General features: G+C 47.2%; 1 protein-coding gene across 3 annotated transcripts; it reads left to right on the top strand.

The window, feature by feature from the left end:
- CLIC6 (chloride intracellular channel 6) lies at positions 1 to 27,170 on the top strand. 3 transcript variants are annotated; one of them, XM_064647125.1, is made up of 7 exons: positions 1 to 903; positions 1,087 to 2,601; positions 20,778 to 20,887; positions 21,428 to 21,553; positions 22,328 to 22,434; positions 23,402 to 23,583; positions 25,223 to 27,170. In XM_064647125.1, the coding sequence occupies exons 1-7, from the start codon at positions 109 to 111 to the stop codon at positions 25,382 to 25,384; spliced, it is 2,997 nt and encodes a 998-aa protein (XP_064503195.1). In that variant the 5' UTR covers positions 1 to 108; the 3' UTR covers positions 25,385 to 27,170. The 3 variants fall into 3 exon arrangements, with proteins under 3 accessions (XP_064503195.1, XP_064503194.1, XP_064503196.1); XM_064647126.1 differs by having other exon boundaries at positions 2 to 831; XM_064647124.1 differs by having other exon boundaries at positions 1 to 2,601.
- The last annotated feature ends 19 nt before the right edge of the window (positions 27,171 to 27,189 follow it).

The raw sequence follows: 27,189 nt of genomic DNA, 5'->3' as shown, positions 1-27,189 counted from the left end.
CGCAGGCTCCGCCTCCCCCCGTCCCGTCCCCCCCGTCGGTGGCCGGCGCTGATCCCGCCGGATCCTGCCCTGCTTCCCGCTCGTCCCAGCTCGTCCCCGTTCTCCGGGATGGCGGAGAGCCCGGGGCGGCCGCCGGAGGGGAGCGATGTCCCGCGGGGAGGAGGAGGAGGAGGAGATGAGGAAGCGCAGCCCGGGGTGACCCCCGAGGGGGCGGTGGAGCCCCCGGACCCTCCCGGTGAGGGGCCGAGCGGGGGCGCGGGGCTGGAGCCCCCCGGGGACGGCGCAGGGACGGGGAGCGGGTCCCCCCAAGGACCGGGGGGATCGGGAGAGGAGCAGCGAGACCCCGGTGGCGACAGCCCGGGGGGCTCGGGGATGCCACGGGGGGAGCCGGGAGGGGCGGACGAGCCCGAGGGCTCCGCGCAGGGCAGGGCAGAGCCCGAGGGAGAGGCGGCGGCAGCGGCGGGGACGGGGGATGGAGAGGCGGCAGCGGCGGGGACAGAGCCCCGGGACACGGCCGAGGGGCCGAACGGGACAGAGCCCGAGGACGCGGGGATGGCCCCGGCGGGGACGGAGCACGAAGAAGGGGTCTCGGTAGGGAAAGAGCCCGAGGACGCGGCCGGGGTTCCGGTGGGGACAGAGCCCGAGGACGTGGCGGTGGTCCCGGGGGGGGCAGAGCCCGAGGAGGCGGTGAGGGAGGAAGCCCCGACAGAGAAAGAGCCCGAGGAGGCGGCGACAGTCCCGGCAGAAGCAGAGGGGACAGCCCGGTCGGGGACAGAGCCCCCAGAGGCAGAGGGGACAGTCCTGTCGGGGACAGAGCCCGGGGAGGGGACAGTCCCGACGGGAACAGACTCCGGAGAGGCAGAGGGGACAGTCCTGTCGGGGACAGAGCCCGAAGAGCGGACAGTCTCGTCGGGAACAGAGCCTGGGGAGGCAGAGGGGACAGTCCTGTCGGGGACAGAGCCTGGGGAGGCAGAGGGGACAGCCCGGTCGGGGACAGAGCCCCCAGGGGCAGAGGGGACAGCTCAGTCGGAGACAGAGCCCGCAGAGAGGACAGTCCCGTCGGGGACAGAGCTTGGAGAGGCAGAGGGGACAGTCCCGTCGGGAACAGAGCCCGGGCAGGCGCTAGGACAGGCGGTCCCAGAGGGGACAGAGCCCCGAGAGGCAGAGGGGACAGGCCCGTCGGGGACAGAGCCCGGGGAGGCATCGGGGACAGGCCCCCAGGATGAGGTGCAGGAGGCAGCCCCGACGGGCGCAGTCCCTGAGGAGGCGCTGGGAACAGTCCCCGGGGATGTGCGGGAGGCAGCGCCGAGGGAGCCGGTCCCGCAGGATGAGGTGCGGGAGGAAAGCCCGGCTGGGACAGAGCCCGAGGATGCGCTGGGGACAGTCCCCGAGGCTGAGGGGCAGGAGGGAGTCCCTGCGGGGACAGTCCCCGAGGCTGAGGGGCGGGAGGAAGCCCCGTCGGGGATAGACCCCGAGGATGCGGTGCGGGAAGAAGCCCCGGCTGGGACAGGGCCCGAGGAGGTGCGGGAGGAAGCCCCGGCGGGGACAATCCCTGAGGATGCGGGACAGGAGGAAACCCCAGCGGGGACAATCCCTGAGGACGCAGTGCAGGATGCGGCCCCCTCGGGGACAATCCCTGAGGATGCGGGGCAGGAGGAAACCCCGGCGGGGACAATCCCTGAGGATGTGAGACAGGAGGAAACCCCGGCGGGGACAATCCCTGAGGACGCAGGGCGGGAGGCAGCCCCCTCTGGGACAATCCCTGGGGATGCGGGGCAGGAGGAAATCCCGGTGGGGACAATCCCTGAGGATGCAGTGCAGGATGCGGCCCCCTCGGGGACAATCCCTGGGGATGCAGTGCAGGATGCGGCCCCCTCGGGGACAATCCCTGAGGATGCGGGACCGGAGGAAACCCCGGCGGGGACAATCCCTGAGGATGCAGGGCGGGAGGCAGCCCCCTCTGGGACTATCCCTGTGGATGCGGGGCAGGATGCAGCCCCGGCGGGGACAATCCCCGAGGAGAGAGCTGCCCCCTCGGGGACAATCCCTGAGGATGCGGGACAGGAGGAAACCCCGGCTGGGACAATCCCTGCGGGTGCGGGGCAGGATGTATCCCCGGCGGGGACAATCCCCGAGGATGCGGGGCAGGATGTATCCCCGACGGGGCCAATCCCTGAGGATGCGGTGCGGGAGGAAACCCCGGCGGGGACAATCCCTGAGGATGCGGTGCGGGAGGAAGCCCCGCCAGGGACAATCCCCGAGGAGGGAGCGGCCCCGGCGGGGATGGAGGAGGCTCCCGGGAGCCGGGGGGAAGCGGAGCCGGCGCTGGAGCCCCAGGGCGCTCTCCGGTCTCCGGGCGGCCCCGACGGCGCGGACGGAGCGGAGCCCGAGCGGGGCCCGGCGGGGGCAGGAGCGGGGGACGCGACCCCCGAGGCAGCGGAAAGAGGGGCCCCGGACCCCCAGAGCGAGTGGGGTCGGAGCCTGAACGGAGTGAGGGGTCGGGCGGAGGACGAGGAGAACGAGACGGGCTCGCCGGCAACCCCCGAGGAGGAGGAGGAGGAAGAGGAGAAGCAGGAGCACGACATCTCCCTCTTCGTCAAGGTACGAGGGAATATCCGGGGGGGAAGGGGGGAATTCCCTCTTCCAGGAGCCCCTGGAAGCTCCTGGGATGAGGGGCATTTAAATCTGGCAGGCAAAATCCAGCCTGGCTAAGGTGATTTGGTTATTAATGCCCGATTTAAACTCGCCCCTGGCTCCTCATTCCTTCGGGAATCGCCGGCAGAAAGGAACTGCCAGGGGATTTTTACACCTCCCAAAACAGGGAGAAGGGTTCGCATCCCAGGGGCCGAGAGGGGAGAGGCTGGGAAATGGAATTCCCAACGGGATCCGGGGGTTTCCTGCCGTGAATTACGGGTGATATTCAGATAACTGCCCCGAACTTTGGCCGGGCTGAATTCAGAGTCGGGAAACAACCCCCGGGTCGGGTGTGTTTGGGCAGGGAAGGTTTTCGGGGTCATGGACAAAAAGGGGACAAAAATACAACTAATTTCTGGTATTTTATGGAGCAGAGCTTTAGAATTTTCTAACCTGTGCCTGCAATCCCACCAAAATCGCTGGAAACAACAGCCATCCACAGCTGGGAATTTTCTGTCTGTAGGAACCACCCTGAGGGGGTTTCTCTCCTCTTCTTTGGCCCTTCTGGACTAAAAGCGTGGAGCAGGGTGGGATATTTTTTTCTCAGAGTGACCCTAAAGCTCAGGAAATAAAAGCAGAGAAGCAGAAGACATTTGAGACCTTTTCTCATGCACATCCTGAGCTGGCTGAGGGTGCTTCTGCCAGACAGAATTGGCCTTAAAATTGAAATTAAACTCAGTGCCAGCACACAGGTCATGGCAGAAAAACGTGGCCAAAATTAGAGAGCAACCTAAACTGAGAATAAAAGCATCTGTTGTGACCACGTGCCCCCAAATATCAGGATTTGTGAAAATATTTGTGAATGAATAACGACAGAAGGAGGAAGGAGGAGCATTTTTGACTTAAGGCTGCCTAGAAAATAACCCCATAATTTCAGTGGAGAAATACTGCAAAGATGGAATATTTTCTCGATTTTGGGAGTGGAGACTGAATTAGCTCTTGCTTTCCCTCTGTCCTGCTCTTGGCAGCAGGAAAAGGGGTGTGAAAAGAGGGAGTCTGGAAGTTCTGGGCAGTGGCTTAAAGTGGGTTTTAAGAGCAGATTCCCAAGGCTGGGCTTAAATAACTCTTCATGTGTTTTGATGGGGAAAAAAAGGGGAGAGTGGATTCCAGCGTGGGTCAGGGTGGACTCTGGAATTTGGGGATTATTGTGTGTTTAATTCCACGTGCAGCCAGGGCTGATAATATAAATATATTATCCATGATCTCCCTGATCCTTCAAACCTCTGTTTGAAACTTCACCCTCCTCTAACACCACTAGAAACTGGGGAGTGACTGGGCTGGTTAAAATTAAAATGAAATTCAATTTAAATTAAAATTGCAATTATGGCCTGGCCTGGCCCTAATTCCTTATTTGTACCTGGTTCTCTTTGTTGGAGAGAAATATAAAAATAAGGCGATAACAGGAGAAAAATGCCCAGGAAAATGATACAGGGATAGAGCTGGAATGATCCTGGCAGCTTCCCTGCCTGGGAACACGATACGAGGCCAAAATTAAAATACTTGGGGGTCTTTTCAGTCATAAAGTAAATAAAGTAATCAAGTTTTAGCTCAGGAAGAGAATTCAATGTCAGAATGTCAGAATTCCTTTAAATCTTCCCTGAGCTGCTCCCTCTGTTTCCATTTCCCAGGAAACAATATCTTATATTTTCTTTAGATATCAAAATTTGATATTCCTGGTGTTCTCAAAGGCAAATGTTCTCCAAGGTCACCCAGATGTCCTTTGCAGTTGGTCCTTTGGGAATTCACCTTGTGACGTCTCCAAAGGCTTTTTTTTCTCCCTTTATTTATCAGGAAACTTCTGTAAATGCCCTGATTTGACCCTTCAACAGAGTCAAGCTGTGACTAAAATTACTCTGGTAATTTTAAGCAATGTCAGATTTATCTCTGACTTAGAAATTTATTTCTAAATTAAAATGATTATCTGATTATTTATACGTAGAGGACTCAACTGCCAGAATCACAACAGCAGATTTCATAATTCCCAAGGTTTCTTGGGATTTATCTGTGCCAAACAACCCAGTTGGAGCACAAGGCCTTCCCTGAGACTGCTCATCTTCCAGAACATTCCTTCCTTGGTTTCAGGGTTAGATGGATCACAGCAAAAGCTGACCATGAGCACAAGGTAATGGATTTTATCCAGTGAAAAGCAACAGGATTTATTCAGTTTTGGGACATTTTTGGTCACCAAATCGTTTCTTTTCGTTCAGGGAGTTATTTCATTCCTAATATTTCACTTGTTTGAAGCAGAATTTCCTTGCAGCATCCCTGAGGTATCCTGGGCTGACTTGACATGGAGCTGGGCAGAATTATGAAAAGTGCTGATAAATGAGGATTTAAAAGCTTTGCTGGGAGAAAAAAACCATGGGAACAGCAAGTTCTGCCTCCCTGCCCCCAAAACCCACGGTCACTGTGTTCAACTTCAGTGGTAATGGGGGTTTCATATAAAAAAAAATCTCCTTTTCTGGGCTTTTTATATAAGTTAGATTTAAAATACCAGCTGAGCTTCTGTAGGTAAAGGAGTCCGTGGGCAGCAGGAGCTCAAATCCCTGGAAAACCTCCTTGCCTGGACTGAGGGATTTGTGCCACACCTGGTGCTCAATATGATCATTGACAGTTCCATCACTGAGAGGTGTTTGGGCTTCAAATGTGGATTTTTTGCTCCTCAGGGTGTAAAACAGTGGCTTGTACAGAGAATAACCCAGGCCCTGCACCAAAATCCAGGTTTATTGTCCTTTTTAGTGCAGATTCCCACCAGGAGCTCGGTGTTTCAGCGACCTCAGGAAGAGAAATTAAAGATTTCTGGGTGGTCAGAGCTTGGGTTTGATGGTCTCAGAGGTCTTTTCCCACCTTCCTCCCGTGGTTCTGTGAAAGTTATCCCAGAACAGGGAGGAATTAAAGCAGGAGCAGCACGGGAGGCTGGATCTGCCAACCCCAGTCCCCGAGCAAAGCTGGGCAGGACTGGGCTGCCCAGTGACACCAGTGCAGCCCCACTGGGCTCTGCTGGTTCCCTCCTGTGTGTGAGCAGTGATTTGTGTTCTCTGACAACACAGAGCTGGCCAAAAAACCCCGACCTGTGTTTGTGGTTCTGCTCCCAAGGCTTGGGACAAAGCAGGAAGTTGGCTCCTTTCCCGGGGAGGGGATTTGCCCTCTCACAGCTCCCTTATTTGATTTTATTTTTTTTTTTTGGTTCCAGCTGGAATATGGCAATTCCAGGTTCCCTAATGCAGCTTAAGAGGGGTTGGCATTACAGATTCCTTCCATAACTCCTCAGGTTCCTGTGTGTGCCGGGGGCACTGGGACAGGGTTTTTTTTGGGGGGGTAGAACTGGATGGGAACTGGATGGGCTTTAAGGTCCCTTCCAACCCAAACTATTCTGGGATTTTATGGTTTTAAAAATGGCTGAGGGAGCTGGGGGGGTTTATCTGGAGAAGAGGAGGCTCAGGGGGGACCTCATTGCTCTCCCCAACTCCCTGACAGGAGGGGGCAGGGAGGGGGGTCGGGCTCTGCTGCCATGTCCCAAGGGAAAGGAGGAGAGGAAATGGCCTCAAACTGCACCAGGGCAGGTTTAGATTAGGGATTAGAAACAATTTTTCCCTGCAGGAGTGGTCAGGCCTTGGAATAAGTGTCCCAGGGAGGTGGTGGAGTCCCTGTGTCTGGGAGTGTCCCAGAGGTGTCTGGATGTGGCCCTTGGGGACATGGATTAGGGGTGATCCTGGTGGTGCTGGGTGAGGGTGGCACTGGATGATCCTGGAGGTCTCTCCCAACCCTGGTGATTCTGGGATTCAGAGAACTGACAGTCCAAGTCCTGTTCCAGAAAGACACAAACCAACAGAGAGAAAGAAGGGATCAGAAATATGAGGTTGCATCTAATTTATTTTTTTCTGTGCGATCTCCTCATGCTCAGAATCCCAGACTGGTTTGGGTTGGGAGGGACCTCAAAGCTCATCCTGTGCCACCCCCTGCCATGGGCAGGGACACCTCCCACTATCCCAGGTTGCTCCAACCTGGCCTTGGACACTTCCAGGGATGGTGAGTCCTCAACCCCTCCGGGCAGATACTTCATGGAATCATCTTTTTGTCCATATTTTGGAAGTCCCAAAACTCCCCGAGCACCCCGGGTTGTCCAGGCCTGGGGCATCTGTTCATTCTCAGGGCAGATCCCTGAGGTCTGAAGGTTTGTTTTAGGCCAAAAACACCCTTTTGAAATGAAGGCAACGTCCTCCAAGGTTCCTGGAGCTTTTCCTGTTGTTCTTTCCCCTCCCTCAGTGCCCCAGTAAAGCCCCTCACCGTGGGTTTGGCTTTAGGCCCAAGCTTAAAGTCCCGTGCTGGGTAAGCCCTTCCTTGCACAGGGAGCCCTTTCCTGAGCCAGGAAAGGCACAGCTTGGAATTCCTGCTGCCTGGAACCAGCAGAGGCTCCCGGGGAGATCAGCCTGGGCCCAAATTCCAGCCATCCCCTCTGCTCCTGGAGCTTGGGCTCCTTCCAAAGGCTGCTCTTCCCTGGGATGGGCCCGAGCAGGGGCAGGGATGGGAGTTTTCCTTGGCTGCTCCTGCCTTCAGTCCCTAAATCCTGGGGGAGAGATCCTGGTTCTGCAGCAACTTCCCTGGAAATGTCCCCCAGGTGTCTGGATGTGGCCCTTGGGGATGGATTGGATGGATTAGGGCTGATCCTGGTGGTGCTGGGGAATGGTGGGACTGGAGGATCCTGGAGGGTTTTTCCAACCCTTGGGAATCCTGGGATTCTGGGATGAGGTGATTGTCCTGCAGCTGTGCCAGGGAATTTTCCTGCCGCCTGTTGAATTTGAGGTTTAACTGATGTTTTCATGTAGGTGAATAACAAACCCACCTCCAGGACTCACCAATATAAAATTAGAGTGTGATTAAGGATTTTGTGGGGGAGGAAAAGAAAGGGATTGCACCAATTAGTTGGAAAATATAACTAAATATAACTAAAATCATGAATAAATTCAGGGGCAACTTTGCAAATGGCCTTCCTGAAATAAAAATGGAAGCAGGGGATGGAATGAGATGATTTTTAAGGTCCCTTCCGAGCCAAACCATTGAATAATTCCATGATTCCCTGTCTTCTCCCATTCCCAATCCATTCACTCCAGCACTTTGCTGCTCCCTTCACAGGAAGAGGATTAAACAACCTCGTGATTGTTCCCATTCCACAAACAATTCCTCCTTTTTTTGGGCTCCTCACCTTGACAGGTTCCTCCCGGGGACTCTCTTTGGCCTTTCTTCCAGATCCATAAAAAAAATCATATTTATGCCTCTTTGTGAGTTGAAATCCTGCAAAGCTGCCGGGCTGGATCCTCCCTGGGCATCCCTTCCCACCCAGGATATCCCATAAAAAGCACAATTCCTACAAAAAGCAGGGAATTTTCCCTCCCTCTGCCTGTGCCCAGGTCAATCAATGCCCTGTGAAGGTGCCAGGATTATTTTCTTGCTCAGGACTGAAATGTCCCCCCGTGCTCAGGACCTTGTGTGTGTTTCCATTCCCCTCCTGATTATTCCCAGAGGAATTTTTCCCTGAGGAATTATTTGCTGATAAAAACTCAGCAAGAACTGAGTGACCCTTTCCCAGCTGCCCTCAAGGACACCCAATTTGGGGGTTAATTCCTTCCGAAAATTATTGGCTTCTCCCAGCAGACAGAAATCCCAAGGGGGGAAATTTCCCTTTTTTTTTTTTGTTTTATTTCTCTCCACCTGCTGAAATTTTGGCGTCTCTGTGAAGGTTCCAAACAGAGCAAATATAAAAACTGTCCCAGAGCAAAGTCAGCCCGAGCAGGGTTGGAGTCTCCCTGCTCTGAGTTATTCAAATGGGGCAGTTAAAAAGTTAAATATTCACTGGGGTTTCAGAAAAGCCCTCATTTGTGTGCTGGCAAACGGGTGACATTGAACCCGTTTGGGGCTGTTTGGGGAAGAGTTTTATAAAAAAAAATAAAAATAATCAAGTTTCTTTTCGTAATGTGGCAGAGGAAACTCAAATCAGGATCAGAATAGATCCTAAAAAAAATAATTATGGAGCTTGTGCTGCCTGAGGAAATAAAAAAATGCCACTGAGCCCTCAGGAAAAGCCTCTTTTCCCGGGATGGGAATTCCCCGGGATCCAGGCCCTCGGGAACAGTCCCTGTGTTGAGGAGTCTCGGGGTTGGAGCCGCTGGGTTTGCAGGGATTCATTAAAAAATCCACTTTAATTAGGAATATTCCTTTTCTCCTTGTGTCCCAAGGAGGGGAGAGCAGGAGGAGGAAGAGCCTTGCACTGGAATTCACCCCAGGAAGGGAAGGGTCTTATATCCAATTTTTCACTGCTCTTCCAGGGCACTTTCCCACTGGAGCTGATATTTCTTTTATTATTTGAATTATTTTCTGTGTGGGTCAAAACATCCCAAATTATTGGAGGTGAAAAAAAAACAAACTACTCTTTTAACTTCCACTTTTCCCTCCTGATTTCAGTTGGGAATGTCACTGGCAACTTATTTTCTTTACTCTCTGAAGCTGCATAAAATAACTTCTTTATTATTTGAGTGTTTCTGATCTGTTTGCAGCACAAATCCCAGGTATTTTATACACAGAGTTTTTATATCTATGTAACTATATATATATATATCTATATATATCTATAGGGTTTTTATATAGATATAACTATATTGTTTTTATATAAACATAATGATCTTTAAACAGGTTTTATACAAATATATTTTGTATAAATATTTTATATAAATATTTATATATAATAAATATAGGAAACTATATATAAATATATAGTTTTATATAAATATAACTATATTTAAACATAGTTTTAATACAAATATATATTATATAAATACTTTATATAAATATTTATATATAATAAATATAGGAAACTATATTTAAATATGTCATTTTTATATAAATAAAACTATATTTAAACACAGGTTCAATATAAATATATATGTTTATATAATATTTTATATCAATATTTTTATATCTCTATATATTTAATAAATACATAAAACTATATATAAATATGTTGTTTTTATATAAATATAACTATATTTAAATATAGGTTTTATGTAAATATATATATGTTTATATAAATATTTTATACCAATATTTTTATACCAATATTTATATATGTAATAAATATATAAAACTATATATAAATATATAGGTTTTTAAATAAATATAACTATATTTAAATATAGTTTTAATATAAATATATATTTTATATATTTTATATCAATATTTTATATAAATATTTATATATGTAATAAATATATAAAACCATATATAAATATATAGTTTTTATATAAATATATTTAGATATAGGTTTTATATAAATATATATGTTTATGTAAATATTTTACATCAATATTTTATATAAATATTTTTATATATGTAATAAATATATAAAACCATACATAAATATTTAGGTTTTTTATAAATATAACTATATTTAAATATAGTTTTAATATAAATATATATTTTATATCAATATTTTATATAAATATTTATATATGTAATAAATATATAAAACCATATATAAATATATAGTTTTTATATAAATATTACTATATTTAAATATAGTTTTACATAAATATATATGTTTATATAAATATTTCATATAAATATTTTATATCAATATTTTATAGAAATATTTTATATCAATATTTATATATATAATAAATACATAAAACGATATATAAATATATAGTTTTTAGATAAATATATCTAAATATAGTTTTACATAAATATATATGTTTATATAAATATTTCATATAAATATTTATATATAATAAATATATAAAGCTATATATGAACACATAGGTTTTATATAAATATAACTATATTTAAATATAGTTTTATATAAGTATACATGTTTATGTAAATATTTTAGATCACTATTTTATATAAATACATATATTTTTATATATATATATACATAAAAATATACAAACCCATATATAAATATATAATTTTTATATAAATATATAATTTTTCTATAAATACAGAGAGGTTTTATCCATAGTTTTGACCCATAAATTCCAGCAGTGTTGCAGGGGGAGCAGAACTGGGGTGCAAACCAGGAGGTAGCACCAAAACACCAGTTAATCCCTTTTTCCCATAAAATGTTTGGGAATACAGGAGCCCTTTGTTGCAGTAATTCCCTGCAAGAATTCCGGAATTCCGCTCAAGGCTCAGCCCCCTCATTAAAGGGGGATTAGGAGGAGCAGGGGGGGATTTCACCCCCAATTCTCGTGACAGGATAAATAATTTAAGAGCATTTGGGGCCTGCTCGTGACCCGGGAATGTTCCCGTGGATCCAGGGACAGGGCAGGAGCTCCGGGGAAGTTTGGGTTGGAATCAGTTCCTGCTGCTCTGGAATTGGGTGGTGACTCCCAGCTCTGATTTCTCCTTTTCCCACTTTGAGGGCTCCTGGTTTCCTCCTGGTTTTGGGGGAAAAATAATCCTGGAAATTCAGATTTGGAGGAGGAGCAGGGGGAGGGAGCAGCACAGGGGGCTCCAACCTGGCCTTGGACAATCCCAGGGATGAGCCAGGGGCAGCTTCTCCAGGCAACCCCTGCCAGGGCCTCCCAACCCTCTGCAGAAAGGATTCCTCCCTAAAAAAGGAGATCATTCATTCCCTAAAAAAAGGGGATAATTCATTCCCTAAAAAAGGGGATAATTCATTCCCTAAAAAAGGGGATCATTCATTCCCTAAAAAAGGCAACAAATGGTGGTGCCTGGAATGTGGTTTGGAGTGAGACACAACCCAAGCCTGACTCGGGAAACGTGGAATTACCTGGGCAGGAAAATGGTCCCAAACTGGGCAAGAGGAATTTAAACCCTGCTCGGGTGCAGCTGAAGTTTTTCAGTCTTTCAATCCACAAGTTAGTTAATGCCCCTCTTTATTTTCACATTTCCCTCTTTATCTTTAGATTTTCCCTCTTTATTTTCGCATTTTCCTCTTTATTTTTACATTCCCCTCTTTATTTTTACATTTTCCCTCTTTAGTTTTACATTTCTCTCTTTTTTTTAATTTCCCTCTTTATTTTTACATTTTCCTCTTTATTTTTGCATTTTCCTCTTTATTTTACATTCCCCTCTTTATTTTTACATTTTCCCTCTTTATTTTTGCATTTCCCTCTTTAGTTTTACATTTCTCTCTTTTTTTTTACATTTCCCTCTTTAGTTTTACATTTCCCTCTTTATTTTCACATTTCCTTCTTTATTTTTACATTTTCCCTCTTTATTTTTGTATTTTCCTCTTTATTTTTACATTTCCCTCCTTATTTTTACATTTCCCTCTTTAGTTTTACATTTTCCTCTTTATTTTACATTTCCCTCTTTAGTTTTACACTTCCCCTCCTTTTTTTAGCATTTCCCTCTTTATTTTTACATTTCCCCTTTTTATTTTCACATTTCCCTCTTTAGTTTTTAACATTTCCCTCTTTAGTTTTTAACATTTCCCTCTTTATTTTTACATTTCCCTCTTTATTTTCACATTTCCTTCTTTATTTTTACATTTCTCCTTTTTATTTTTACATTTCCCTCTTTGTTTTGCATTTCCCTCTTTATTTTCACATTTCCCTCTTTATTTTCACATTTCCCTCTTTATTTCTACATTTCCCTCTCTATTTTTACATTTCCCTCTCTATTTTTACATTTAATTTTCCTTGCCCTGCCCCACATTCTGCTGAATCCCTTATCTCCTGGAGTGGCTTTATTCTCAGGGAGATCTATTTGAGAAAATAAACTTGCATTTTGCATTTTTCCTTCATAATTTCACTGAATTTTAGGGATTTTTTTTTTAATAAGAGCACCTGTGGCTGGAAACACCCACCACACCACGAGGGGCCTGGCCCAAGGCAACAGAAATGTTGTAAAATCCCAAAATAGGTTTATTTTTCTCTTCTTTTAAGAGCACCTTTGCACATAAATTTAATCTTTAATCTCTTTAATGTAAATAAGGTGAATATCAGTAAAACTATAAAGGTGTTGCAAGACATCTCACATTTGAATTTTCCCCTGCACTCTGTTTGCTTTGTTCACTTCACAGAATTATCATTTAATAGTTCATTTATTTATGATCTGTGTCAGGGCTGGAAGGGCAGGTACAGTAGAAAATACTGGGCAGGCTGAGACACCAAAATCCAATTTTAAGTGGATATTTCATGGAATTAACAGGGCTGAGTTTGGGCCTTCTGTTCCTGGTTATTTGTAAATTAACTGGACAAAGGGAAACAATTTATTGCCACCAAGTTGCTCCTGAAGGAAGGAGAATTCCTCCCTGTGCATCACCAGCTTTTGATGACTCACTGTGATGATCTCTGAGGTCCCTTCCCACCCCAACCATTCCATGATCCCAGGAATTTGCAGCTTCAGGTTTATTTTCCTCCCTGTTCTCTGTGGAGGGTTGGAATTCCCGGCTGGATGTGACCCCTTGGAGCTGTGGGCACTGCTCAGCACACAAAAATATCCCACCCTGAACACTCCTGAGGACCAGGAGCATCCACAGAACAATTTCTAGCCAAGACTTTTATCCAACACGGGAATTATGAAACCTGATGGAGCAAAATAATCAGTGAGATGATTCCAGCAGCGTTTTAAACAAGAAAACTTGATTTTCACAGGCCTGGCAGGGTGGGAAAGGCCTTAATAACAAAATTACTGGCTAATTTATGGCCAGGCTGGGAGGCATCAACTTCCCAGGATGTTCAAATGTGAGGGAACAAGAGTTTCCCTGTTTCTGCTGGAGCTCAGCCTGAGCTCATGTTCAGCATGAGGAGAGCCCTAAATTGTCTCAATTAACACCCTCTTTGTAGGTAAACTCGACCTTTAGCCTAATTCCCCTAATCCCTGATCCCACAACAACCGGCTTAGAGGTGGCCTGTGCTCAGGTGGAGCCTCACAGGTGAAAAGTTAATTCCTTTTCTCACCTTCTCCTCCTTGTTTCCTTGTTTCCCTGTTTCTCTTTCAGGCCCAGCTCTGGCCAAAAGCCTTAATCTTGGACAAAAAAAGCCCCAAAAATCCCACTGGCATTCCCATATCCCAGCTGATGTGTTTTCTGCTCAGATATTTGGGTTTTGAGTCGGGAGCAGAGTTTTAGTTCTGTGTTTTTTTGGTGCTGTGTTTATAGGGCCTGGAGATGCTGCTCTAAACTTCTGTTCCCCTGTCTCCAAATAAAACTTGGCTTTCCCTCTTCCCTGTGAGGGTGGGGATGGGCTGGGATAGAATTCCCAGAGAAGCTGTGGCTGCTCCTGAATCCCTGGAAGTGCCCAAGGCCAGGTTGGATAAACTTGGAGCCACCTGGGCTGGTGGAAGGTGTCCCTGCCCATGGCAGGGGTGGCACTGGATGGGCTTTAAGGTCCCTCCCAACCCAAACCATCCTGGGATTTATGATCCCACGGGCAGCAACACCTTCCACTATCCCAGGTTGCTCCAAAGCTTGGCCTTGGACACTTCCAGGGATGCAGGGGCAGCAGAAATGGCAGTGGAGCAGCAGGTTTTTGCAGGGAGCTCTTCAGGACCACATTCCCTGCCCTGTGCCATGGCTGGAATGCTGCCAGCATTCCATGGAAGTGCCAGCCTCGATGCAGCCAAAGGCAACATCCCCTTTTCCCAACATCCCCTTTTCCCAACATCCCCTTTTCCCAACATCCCATTTTCCCTACAGCTCCACACTGGGAAAAATCCACTCTGGTCTTTGTTTTTTTTGTCCCCCAGCTGAAAACTCACCTCCAGGGGTGGGATCCAGCAAATTTAAGCTAACAGATGCCTGAATTTTGGAAGGCTCAGAGGAAGCAGCACTTCCAGACAGCCCAGTGGGTGGGTGGGTGAGACAGGCAGGATGATGAATCCTCAAGGAATGGGACTTTCTCTCCCTCCCCACCTCCTTCCCAGTTTTCTTTTTGTCTGCCTGACTCTGTTTTGATCCTTTTTATCACTTTTCCTTTATCCCAGCATTCCCAGTTATCAGTCTGTGGGATGTTCAGCCTGTTCCCAGTAGCCCTGGTGCTGCTGCTGTTCCTTCCTCCTGGGTAGGGCTGGTTGTTATCAGGAGATAAATCCCTGGCATTTTTCCCACTGGAATTGTCCTTATATTCTGCTGAAATGCCAGGCAGGACCTCAGAGGCTCCTTCCTGGGCCAGTGTGGGAGTTTATTTTTGGGAGGGGCTGGCAGAGAACGGGAAAACCAGCACAGGCAGGGGTTTGAACCATTCCAGCTGCCCTGGGGCTCTGGATGTGCTTTTGGGTTAACCACAGAATCCCAGGATGGTTTGGGTGGGAAGGGACCTTTAAGATGGACACTGTCCCAGGGGTTCAGAGAACACCAGACACAGTTAAAGGATCACAATTTGAACAGGCAAGGTCAGGAACACACTTTTTTTTTCCTAAACCCTCAGGAAGGTTTCAGGTTAAGGAGAGAACAGTGAATGTGACTCCCAGAATTCTGCTAAAAAGGGGTTCGTTCTTTGTTTTAAGAGGCTCAGACAAAAAAAAAACCACGAAGGGGAAGGAGGGAGAAAAAATCCTGAAATATTTTTTCTAAGGAACAAAGTGTGGTTTGACTTTGACCATCAAAGAACCCCAGGGTGGTTTGGGTTGGAAGGGGAATTAAGGATCATCCTGTCCCACCCCCTGCCATGGGCAGGGACACCTTCCACTATTCCACGTTGGTCCAAGCCCCATCCAGCCTGGCCTTGGACACTTCCAGGGATCCAGGGGCAACCTCTGCCAGGGTCTCCCCACCCTCCCAGCCAGGAATTCTTCCCAATATCCCATCTCTCCCTGCCCTCTGGCAGTGGGAAGCCATTCCCTGTGTCCTGTCCCTCCAGCCCTTGTCCCCAGTCCCTCTCCAGCTCTCCTGGAGCCCCTTTAGGCCCTGCAAGGGGCTCTCAGCTCTCCCTGGACCCTCCTTTCCCGCAGGATGAACAGCCCCAATCCCACTCCAGTCCATGCAGTGGGACTGTGCATTCCTGCCCCTCCTGTGATCCCTGGAAGGGCAGAACTCCGATGTTTGTGTAACAAACCCCCAGGGCTGCAGCAGCTCAAGGTCAGGCCGAGGGCACAAACTGCCCTTGGGGGTTGGTTTTGTGCCCTTGGCTAATCTGGGCCCCTGCCCTTTGTTTAGCATTCCCTTCTTCCCAAAGCACCTCCACTGCTGGATTGTGGAGATGGAAATCAGCTGCTGCTCTGTGCTGTTGCTTCTCCTTCGGTCCTTAATGCCCAGGATTTCCAGGGCTGGAGCAGCTCTGCTGGGAGGAAAGGCTGGGAGAGCTGGGATTGTTCAGCCTGAAGAGGAGAAGCTTTGGGGGGAACTGATTGTGGCCTTGCAGGACCTGAAGGGGCTCCAGGAAAGGTGGAGAGAGACTATTTCCAAGGGCTGGAGGGACAGGACAAGGGGAATGGCTTCAAACTGGCAGAGGGCAGGGAGAGATGGGATATTGGGAAGGAATTCCTGGCTGGGAGGGTGGTGGGACCCTGGCCCAGGTTGCCCAGAGAAGCTGTGGCTGCCCCTGGATCCCTGGAAGTGTCCAAGGCCAGGTTGGACGGGGCTTGGAGCAACCTGGGCTGGTGGAAGGTGTCCCTGCCCATGGCAGGGGGTGGAAGGGGATGATCCTTCAGGTCCCTTCCAGCCCAAACCATTCCATGCTGTGGCCAAGCTTCAGGCCAAGGGTTAAGAAGGATAAGGAAGAGTAAACCAATCTTATCAACACAGACATGACTGAGTTGTGTCATTCGACTGAATGACAAGAGATAAGGGGGAAAATCACCTTATGATGGATCCAGCTGCAAGACTCCCACTGTCAGGTGCTGAGCCCAGGATTTCCAGGGCTGGAGCAGCTCTGCTGGGAGGAAAGGCTGGGAGAGCTGGGATTGTTCAGCCTGGAGAGGAGAAGCTTTGGGGTGACCTGATTGTGGCCTTGCAGGGCCTGAAGGAGCTCCAGGAAAGATGGAGAGAGACTATTTCCAAGGGCTGGAGGGACAGGACGAGGGGAATGGCTTCAAACTGACAAAAAGTAGGGTTAGATGGGATATTGGGAAGGAATTCCTGGCTGGGAGGGTGGTGGGACCCTGGCCCAGGTTGCCCAGAGAAGCTGTGGCTGCCCCTGGATCCCTGGAAGTGTCCAAGGCCAGGCTGGACCTGGCACAACCTGGGCTGGTGGAAGGTGTCCGTGCCCATGGCAGGGGTTGGAAAAGGATGATCCTTAACTCCCCTTCCAACCCAAACCATCCTGGGATTCTTTGATGGTGAAATATTTCAGGATTTTTGGTCCCTCCTTCCCCTTTGTGTTTTTTTTTTGTCTGAGCCTCTTAAAAAAAAAAAAGAAAGAACCCCTTTTTAGCAGAATTCTGGGAGTCACTTATTTATATATATAAATATATATAAATAAATAATAAATGTAAATATAAATATAAATATATATAAATAAATAATAGATAATAAATGTTATCTATATATATCTATATATTTATTTATATATTATTTATATATATTTATATTATATATTATATATTTATTAATATATATATATAAAAAAATAATATATATAAATATATATAAATAAATAATAGATAATAAATATTAAAAAATATAATTCAGTATATAATAAATTATATAATATTAATATATTATATAATATAAATTATTATATATTATACATTATATATGATATATATTTTTATATAAATTATATATAATTAATATAATAAAAATATATAAAAATACATATTCTATATAGATAATATATACAATATATATTTTTATACAATTTCCCTACTTAACCTGAAACCTTCCTGAGGGTTCAGGACAAAAAAAGTGTGTTCCTGACCTTGCCTGTTCAAATTGTGATCCTTTAACTGTGTCTGGTGTTCTCTGAACCCCTGGAACAGTGTCCAAGGGGTTTAATACTTCAAAATATAAATTAAGATACGTTCCTTTAGAAAGCAAAAATCCCTCTGCCCCGCTTTCAACATCAAGGTGCTTATTTTGCTTTTAAAAAGAGGCAAAAACGATGGGAAAAATCAGATTTATTATTTTTTTATACCTGAGGGAGAGTCCAGCTGCTCTTTTCACACCTTTCTCACTGAACTTCACTTCTGGGGATGTCCCAGCAAGTACCAAAAATACAATTTCCACGCAGGAAATCAGCAGCCACATTTTAAATGTTTATTTTTTTTTCTGCTATTTGGCTGAGAAAATGAAGAACAGCTGGAAACATCTGCTGGGAGTGATCTGACCCCAATTTAGTGCACTACACTTGGCTTCACTGAACAAAATTACTTGTAAATACATTTTTATTGCCTCCCTAAGAGCAGTGATGTTGCCAAAGAGAAGTAATTTTAGATTTTTAAAATAGTTTTTTATACAGCCAATATATAATATTAGTATATTGAATAGATAATACATAAAAGGATATTTTATACATTATATTAACATTAGGTATCAATATCTTATATTTTATAAAAATATTTTATAAATTTAATATTTATATTTATATTTAAATTTATATTATATAAATTAAAAATTACTTTATAAATTTAATATATTATATATTAATATATATGAAATATATATAATATATTTAATGAATATAATTTTATAAATTTAACATCTTATATTTTATAGATTCATTTTAGATTTTTAAAATAGTTTTTTATACAGCCAATATATAATATTACCATATTAATATATAATACATCAAAATATATTTTGTATCTTATATTAATATTAGATATTAATATCTTATGTTTTATAAAAATATTTTATAAATTTAACACTTATATTTATATTTAAATTTATATTATATAAATTAAAAATTACTTTATAAATTTAATATAGTATATATTAATATATAATATATAATATATTTAATGAATATAATTTTATAAATTTAATATATTATATTTTTATATATTAATATATAATTATATATTACTATATTAATATATAATACATCAAAACGATATTTTATTTTTTCAATCAAATTTTCTAATGTGGCCGAAACAAGAATTTTTTTTGGGTTTTTCAGTGTTTCAACAGCGCAGAAATCTGCAGAAACACTGTAGAGGCATGGAAAATATAAGAGCAACTGAGGGAGCTGGGGGGGAATATATATATAAATATATATAAATATATATATAAATATATATATATAAATATATATAAATATGTATATAAATATATATATATTTAATATGTCTTCCAGCTTCCTAAAGCACAGAGGAAATGGCCTAAAATTGCCCCAGGGCAGGTTCAGATCAGAGATTAGAAACACTTTTTCCCTGCAGGAGTGGTCAGGCCTTGGAATAAGTGTCCCAGGGAGGTGGTGGAGTCCCTGTGTCTGGGAGTGTCCCAGAGGTGTCTGGATGTGGCCCTTGGGGACATGGATTGGGGGTGATCCTGGTGGTGCTGGGGGAGGGTGGCACAGGATCCTGAAGGTCTCTTCCAGCCTTGGTGATCCCGGGATCAGTGTGAGCTCTCCTGGGCTGGGATCAGCAAAATGTCCCCTGACAGCGCTGACATCACTGGGGATGTAATTTGAGGGCAGGGTTAGATGGGATATTGGGAAGGAATTCTTGGCTGGGAGGGTGGGGAGGCCCTGGGATAGAATTCCCAGAGAAGCTGTGGCTGCCCCTGGATCCCTGGAAGTGTCCAAGGCCAGGTTGGACGGGGCTTGGAGCAACCTGGGCTGGTGGAAGGTGTCCCTGCCCATGGCAGGGGTGGCACTGGATGATCTTTAAAGTCCCTCCCAACCCATCCCATCCTGGATTCTGTGCAAACACCCAGCAGTTCTGTGTCTCCTGGGGCTGTAGGAGCTGCCCAGCCCTGCAGGGAGGGCCCTGCTCTGAGTAGGAGTTAAAACACAAGGGCAGCTTTTCACCAGCTCTGACATTTGCCACCTACAAAACAAGACCTTTCTAACAAGAAACAAGACTTCTCTATTTCTGACCCAGCGTTTCTAAAAGTTCTCACCCCCTGGCAATGCTTCAGTTCCAATTCTGGTTCTCCCTCCCAACAAAACCAGTGGTTGTGGCAGTGCCAGAGGCAGAAGGCACAGGGAGTTGTCCGAGGAGATTCCTCCAGGTTTCTAGGGAGAACCAGAGGGTTTAGGAAGCCCCTTCCATGCATCCCTCGAGCTCTTTCCTGCTCCAGCACAGGCACTTGTTTCCAGCCATCGAGCTCTTCGTGAAGGTGAGCCCTGTACAGCTCAAAGTTTGTTCACTGAGGAGTTTTTGGGATATTTGAGAATTCTTTGACAGCACTGAGGGAGGTGAAATGACAGGCAGAGCTGGTTTCATTCATGTGCCTTCTTGGCTTATGAGGCCTGCAAACCCTAATGGATTAACCTATTAACTGAATAAATGATACACTTGGGGGTTTTCATACTTCTACCCCTTACATTTAATCTAAATTTTAAATAAGCTGGGCTTTAGGGGAATCACAGGCTTAAAAATTAGACTCTGATCTCTTCCAACAAGTGAAGCCTCACTCAGGCAGCAGCAACTCTGCAAGACTTTGCCTCAATTTAACAAACCCTTCAAACAAACCCTTCAACAAAATCCAGCACAAAATACACGAGGGCAACACCTCTGTGGCCACGCAGAGTTTCTCCTCTTCCTTCCCTCCTTCTCCAGGGCTCCCACGGTCCTTTAGTCCGAAGTTCTTAATGAATTTATTCTGTTTCAGTGCTTTAGACATTCCACCTCCATTTAGGCTGGTAAATCTTTGTTTCCCGTGACCACAAACTGATTTAATTCCTCGCAGTGACGCGGGTGGGTTTTATGTTCCCGCACACAAACCAGGTGGGGGCTGTTTCCCCCGGGAGGGCTGCTGGGATTTCTCCCTTTTGTTTCCCAACTTGTGGCACGTCCATCGTGCGTTTGAACGGAAAACAAGATCTCCCAGAGGACAGGGCTCCTCCTCATCTCTCTGTGCGTGTCTGGAGAAGGACAGAAAGACATTTTGCACGAAATTACCTATTAGTAGAGACAAGTAACGTGCTACGTACTCACAGATCCGGGTTTTCTGCTTCCCTGCCACCAAAATTTGTTATCATCACACACAGAACTCTTTATTTTTCCAACTGCAGGCTGGCAGTGATGGGGAAAGTATTGGAAACTGCCCCTTCTCGCAGCGCCTCTTCATGATCCTGTGGCTGAAAGGGGTCATATTCAACGTCACCACCGTGGATTTGAAAAGGTGAGGTCGTGGCTCTCGGATCGAACTTCTGGGATTTGAACTTTTCACCACAACTCTCCCGAAAAAAAAGGGGATTTTTAAAGGGCAGCTCTTTTCTGCCGGGCTGGGAGAGCTGGGGGTGTTCAGTTTGTGGAAGGGAAGGCTCTGGGGAGACCTTGGAGGTCTTTCCAGGCCCTTAAAGGGGGTTATAAAAAGAGGGACTTTTTATATGGGCAGAGACAAAGGGGAATGGTTTTGAGCTGAAGGAGGGCAGGGTTAGATGGGATATTGGGAAGCAATTCCTGGCTGTGAGGGCGGGGAGGCCCTGGCACAGGTTGCCCAGAGGAGCTGTGGCTGCCCCTGGATCCCTGGAAGTGTCCAAGGCCAGGTTGGATGGGTCCCTGGCCATGGCAGGGGGTGGAAGGGGATGATCTTCCAGCTCCTTTCCAGCCCAAACCATCCTGTGATTCTTTGATTTTAAATGTTAGTTTGCGGCACTTCAGTGTAGAAATCCCAGCTGTGGTTCCTGGTGGGATTAACCCCTTCTCTTCTCCCTCCCAGAAAACCTGCAGACCTGCAGAACCTGGCCCCGGGCACCAACCCCCCCTTCATGACCTTCGACGGCGAAGTGAAAACCGACGTCAACAAGATCGAGGAATTCTTGGAAGAGAAGCTGGTGCCGCCCCGGTACCGTGCCCCCCGTCCCCTCAGGGCCCTCCACGGGGGTCTGTGACCAAACCCCCTCAGTTTTGGGGGGTCAGGCCCTCAGAGAGCTGCACGTGTGTGTGGGGGAGGCTCGAAGGGGCTGGTTTGGGTGACAGGGAGAGGGGAAACTTCGGCTGGTGTGGAACAGACCCGAAGCCAGGGGTGTCCCTGGGGTGTCCCAAGGGACAGGACAAGAGGAAACGGCCTTAAATTGCACCAGGGCAGGTTCAGATCAGAGATTAGAAACAATTTTTCCCTGCAGGAGTGGTCAGGCCTTGCAATAAGTGTCCCAGGGAGGTGGTGGAGTCCCTGTGTCTGGGAGTGTCCCAGAGGTGTCTGGATGTGGCCCTTGGGGACACGGATTAGGGGTGATCCTGGTGGTGCTGGGGTGGCACTGGATGATCCTGGAGGTCTCTCCCAGCCTTGATGGTTCTGGGATTCTCTGAAGCAAAGGGCAGCGAACACACATTTCGAGTGTCCAGGTGGGCCCATCTCGCTGCACAGGAGAGTCTTTGAGGTTTTATCTGTCCTTCTCCACCCCAGCAGCTCTTCCCAAACCCTGCTGCCCCTCCACCAGCCGCTCTGTGTCCCTGCCCACACACCTTTTCCCCCAGGCCTTAAAACAAGGGATTTTTAGTTTAGGGTGGTTCCCTTTGAGTGCTGGGGGGTCACCCCGGAGTGTAAATAAACGGGTGTTAATTAGTGGAGCTGAAAGCAAAGGCTAATTATCCAACTCTGTCTGTTTTAACCCCTCAGGTATCCCAAACTTGCCCCCAAGCACCCCGAGTCCAACTCTGCGGGAAATGACGTGTTTGCCAAGTTCTCTGCGTTTATAAAGAACCCGAGGAAAGATGCAAATGAAAGTAAGTGCTGTGGTGGGAGAGGGGAACCAGAGCTGTGCAATTCCAGGACACTGTGCTGGAGGTGTCCCACTTCCAGCTCAGTGATTTTCCAGAGGCTGTGGGAATCTGTGCCTTAACTGAGGATTCCCAAGGTCGGTTAAAGCAGAGAGAGCTGTAACCATGGGAGCACCAATTCCAGCCTCTCCTCATTCCTTCAGCTCCCAGGTAATGCTGGAGCTGCCCCACAGCTTTGCCAAAAGCACAGCCCCCTGGAACCATTTCCATTAAAAATGAGGATTCCAGCCCCAGGTCTCTAAAGCAGGACCCTCACGACCACCACACGTGGCCTTAAGCTGAAGGAGGGCAGGGTTACACTGGATATTAGGGAGAAATTCTTCCCTGGGAGGGGTGTGAGGCCCTGGCACAGGTTGGTTGTTGTCTCCCCATCCCTGGAAGTGTTCAAGGCCAGGTTTGGAGCAACCAGGTCTAGCGGAAGGTGTCCCTGCCCACGGCACGGGGTTGGAACGGGACGAACTTTTAAGGTCCTTTCCAACCCGAACTATTCTGGGATTCTCTCTCTCTGCGCTCCAGCTCTCAGGCCTGTTCCCTGGGCTGGTTTTGAACACCCCAAAGTGGCATCCTGGTGGCTTCTTGTCCTTCCCACGGGCCAGCACTGGCCCCGTGGCTCCCGAGGCAGGAGCCGGTGCGAAGGCAGAGCCAAATCCCGCTCCACGGCGGGGCTGGAGGAGCCATTCCTGGTAACTCAGCCCCGCGCTGGTTTTTCTCAGATCTCCCCCCTGAGCTCCTTAGAGCTCTTATCCCAGCATTAAGTGTTAAGCTCGGGATAAAGGAATTGCAGGCGTTGGCAGGGCCAGCTGCCCGCGAGCTGGGTGGGTGCCAGGAGACAGGATGCAGGAGGCGCCTTTCTGCTCCGTGCCAGCGAGACCCTGGTACGGGCTCGACTGATCTTTTGGTTGTCTTTACCCAGATTTGGAAAAGTCTCTGCTGAAAGCCCTGAGGAAGCTGGACAACTATTTAAACAGCCCCCTGCCTGACGAAATCGATGCTTACAGCACGGAGGAGATCACCGTTTCCAGCCGGAAATTCCTGGATGGAGATGAGCTCACTTTAGCCGATTGCAACCTCCTACCAAAGCTCCACATAATCAAGGTTTGCATTTGCCTTTTTAGCTCCCTGCACAGCAGCTTCAGTCCTTTTCTGGAAGGCAGAGGGATCCCTTCTCTGTTCCAAGGCCACCCAGTAGCTGTGCGGGGACACCGAAGCCGTTTCCTCGCAGGCAAATCCTCGCACGGATGACTCTGGATCTGGAATCCCTGTTTTCCTGTCTGGGATGTGCCTGCAGCTGCTCACAAGAGTGAAATGAGTGTGGGATTCAGGGCTGCAGAGAAATGTTCTCGTTTTCATTTCATAGATAAAGTGCACATGACCACGGCAAAGGAAGGTTATGTTGTATTGTCCATTCCAATTCCCGTCTCTCCCACGTTTAATCCCAAGCTCTGGCTTTGCTGAGCATCCCCACATGGACCAGTCAGGCTGACAGGGTGGCCACCACCCACTGCCTCCCAGCCAAGGCTCCCAACCTCTTCTTGTAGCACTGTGGAGCCTCCACATGCCCCAAAGAGTCCCTGTGACCTGGGACTGGTGTTGGCAAAGCCCATCCCTGGGTTATTCCAAAAAGCTGGAGAGGGACTTTTCACAAGGGCAGGGAGTGACAGGACAAGGGGGAATGGCTTCAAACTGCCAGAGGCCAGGGTTAGATGGGACATTGGGAAGAAATTCTTCCCTGTGAGGGTGATGAGGCCCTGGCACAGGTTGCCCAGAGAAGTTGTGGCTGCCCTTGGATCCCTGGAAGTGTCCAAGGCCAGGTTGGATGGGGCTTGAAGCCACCTGGGCTGGTGGAAGGTGTCCCTGCCCATGGCAGGAACTGGATGGTCTTTAAGGTCCCTTCCAACCCAAACCTTCTGTGATTCTGTGATTCCTCTCTGGGCTCTAGAAGAGAAATGACCACACAGGACTCTCCCTGGTTTTCAGACAAACAAGGTCACTTTGGGAAGCTTCCTTCCCGGCTCCTGTTCCGTCACAGGAAGAGTGGATCCAACTGCTTCCCGACACCTCCCCAAGTGAAAACTTTGCCTAGACACCTCCTGGCTGATCCTATTGCAGGGAGCAGCCCTTTCCCACGCCCACACAGAGCTCAGGCCCAGCAAGCCCCGGGGTCAGCACAGGGACAGTCACCTCGGCTCAGGGGCATGTCTGGAGGAGGACGGAGCAGGAATGTCACACTGTCACACCACAGGCAGGGATTAGGGATGGGCAAGAGTTGGTTTCCCCCAATCATTTGAAATCAAGGATTTCCACTGAAATTTTTCCTCCAGGCGTAGGCCAGTTTATTCCTGTAAGATTATTCTCTTAATTCTGGTTTAAGTTTGCTGGTTTAACCTGTTTCTCTCCCAGGTGTGCTTTACTGGTCCACATGGCTTTGGACAACTCTAAAAATATATATATATATATATATATATACACATATACCAAATAAATCCTTTGCAAGGAGTTTGCTTGTTCACCAGCTTTCTTCATCCCACGTCTTTCCTGTTTTTTATGTCTTTCCTTTTCCTTTCCCCTTTGTCATCAACAACAACAGACCCACACATTGTAAATTAAGAATGGGCATAAAGAGTAGGTTTGGGGGTTTTTTTTGTGGTTTTTTTTTTTGTTTTGTTTTGGTTTTTTTTTTTAACAGATGTGTGTAATGATGTTTTCTTGTTTTCTTTTGTCTTTTCATTAAAAGGTCGTGGCGAAAAAATACCGAAATTTCGATTTCCCCCCTGAAATGACAGGGATTTCCAGATACTTGAACAATGCATATGCAAGAGATGAATTCACAAACACTTGCCCTGCTGATCAAGAGATTGAATATGCCTATTTGGATGTGGCCAAGAGAATGAAGTAACCAGAAGATGCCTCTGTTCCTTGCTCCTGAGACGGGAAAGCAAAAGCCAGCAGATGTTCTGCGGGGTGATTTTAAGTTCTGCTATGGGCCAATCCTTTTGTAATGATTGTACTGCATTGTTTGCTCCTTCTTCAGTTCTCTGTGTGCTTGTTGGTGTGTCTTGCACACACGAGTGTCTCTTGTCCCTTCCAAGGTAAAGGCATCCACCAATATTAAAGACCTGCTGAATTTTGGGAAGCAGTGTAGGTCAGTGATAGCAAACCCACAGGCTGAACGGCTGAATTTGGGGCAGGAACAGCCCTGTTTGTGCCCCACCTTTCACCTGGGGGTGTTGCTGCCCCTGCTCTCTGTCCCACGGTTGTTGCCACACTCCACAGTCAAGGAAAGGTTTCTCTTTGCTCCAGCAGCACCTGACTAAGCCAGGAGAGAGACCAACCTGCAGTGGGACCACACCTGGTGCCCCCAAAGTTTGTCCTCTGTGCCAGAGACCTGCAGGGCAGGTCAAACAGGGACAACTCCTTTTGACCTGGCACGGCTCCTTTCCCTTGGCATGGAAAATAAATAAAGAAGAATTCCTGCCTTCTCCTCTCTCAGGGCTGCATAACCCATCAAACTTCCCCCCCTGGTGCTCCCAGAGACAGGAATTCTGGCCTGGGGACTATCTGCCCTTAGATATTTGATGAGGGAGGAGGAGGGAGAGACTTGCTTGTCACTACAGACAGAAGATGTGGGTGAACATCCATCCCCAGACACTGATGTGGGGTTCCTTTGTCATCCTTCCATGGCTCTTATTTGGATTTGGAAAGCAAAGAGGGGCAGAGGGTCTAAGAAAGGAAAAATCCTGTATTCCCTGACAGGAGGGGGAGCCGGGGGGGGTCGGGCTCTGCTCCCGGGGAACAAGGGACAGGAGGAGAGGGAACGGCCTCCAGCTGTGCCAGGGGAGGGTCAGGTTGGACAGGAGGAGGAATTTCCTGCTGGAAAGGGTGGTCAGGCCTTGGCAGGGGCTGCCCAGGGGTGTGACAACACACAGACTTCATTTAGCAATACGAGTTTTATTCAACAACAAATGTGAGGCAGAGACACAGGGAGAAAAGAGGTGTCAGAGAGAGAGAGAGCAGGAGATAGTCAGAGGGAACCAGATGAGCTTTAAGGTCCCTCCCAACCCAAACCATCCTGATTCTAGAAGATTTATGGACTCCAAAAAGTGACACCCACAGCTGCTTCCTGCTGAGCAGGCCCTCGGCAGGGGCACAGGAGTAGAGGGTGCAACACTTTAGTCATCGGGTCACCTAAAGGTTTCCTTCCAGTGGATTTTTGTGGACAAAATTTTTTGTGGACACATGAGAACAGCTAAAAAGGGCCTTTACAGCTCCTGCAGCCACAAAAAGACTCTGAAGGGCTAATCATTGCTGCTTGCCCACGTCAAACCTGCGCTTGCTTCCTAACAAAGCTTGACTTAAAGGCAACAGTCAGGGTCAGAGTGTGTCTGTGGAGGCTTTGCTGGGCAGTCCTGGGACAGATGTGTTTGGATCCCAATTATCTGTCAGGCAGGTTCAACGGGCAGGTTTAGTTTGCCTTTAGAGAGGACGGACACGCCTGCCCTGCCACCCTCAACTGGGAACTCTCCTGCTGGGGTTGGGAGCTGAGCAGTCCCTCGTCACAGATCACTGACTGGTACTGGAGTTTTCAAATGCATAAGTATCTAGAGTAGATAAAAAAATGAAATCTGTACACTCTTTTCTTATGCCTTACAAATTTGAGTAGAAAATATACAAATTCTTAAGTAGTTTGAGCAGTGTTCTGTC

Source organism: Pseudopipra pipra, chromosome 2, assembly GCF_036250125.1.
Source record: "Pseudopipra pipra isolate bDixPip1 chromosome 2, bDixPip1.hap1, whole genome shotgun sequence".
In the NCBI taxonomy this organism is placed as follows: Eukaryota; Metazoa; Chordata; class Aves; order Passeriformes; family Pipridae; genus Pseudopipra; species Pseudopipra pipra.
The sequence above is the reverse complement of the archived record's forward strand: the minus strand, read 5'-3'. Positions and strand labels throughout refer to the sequence as shown.

What these genes read in the sequence shown, in the direction of transcription:
- CLIC6 (XM_064647124.1), top strand. Translation starts at nt 109, where the DNA reads ATGGCGGAGAGCCCGGGGCGGCCGCCGGAGGGGAGCGATGTCCCGCGG. An exon ending in GAGAAGCTGGTGCCGCCCCG is followed by an intron (nt 21,554 to 22,327) that starts GTACCGTGCCCC and finishes TTAACCCCTCAG; the next exon opens with GTATCCCAAACTTGCCCCCA. An exon ending in GAGGAAAGATGCAAATGAAA is followed by an intron (nt 22,435 to 23,401) that starts GTAAGTGCTGTG and finishes GTCTTTACCCAG; the next exon opens with ATTTGGAAAAGTCTCTGCTG.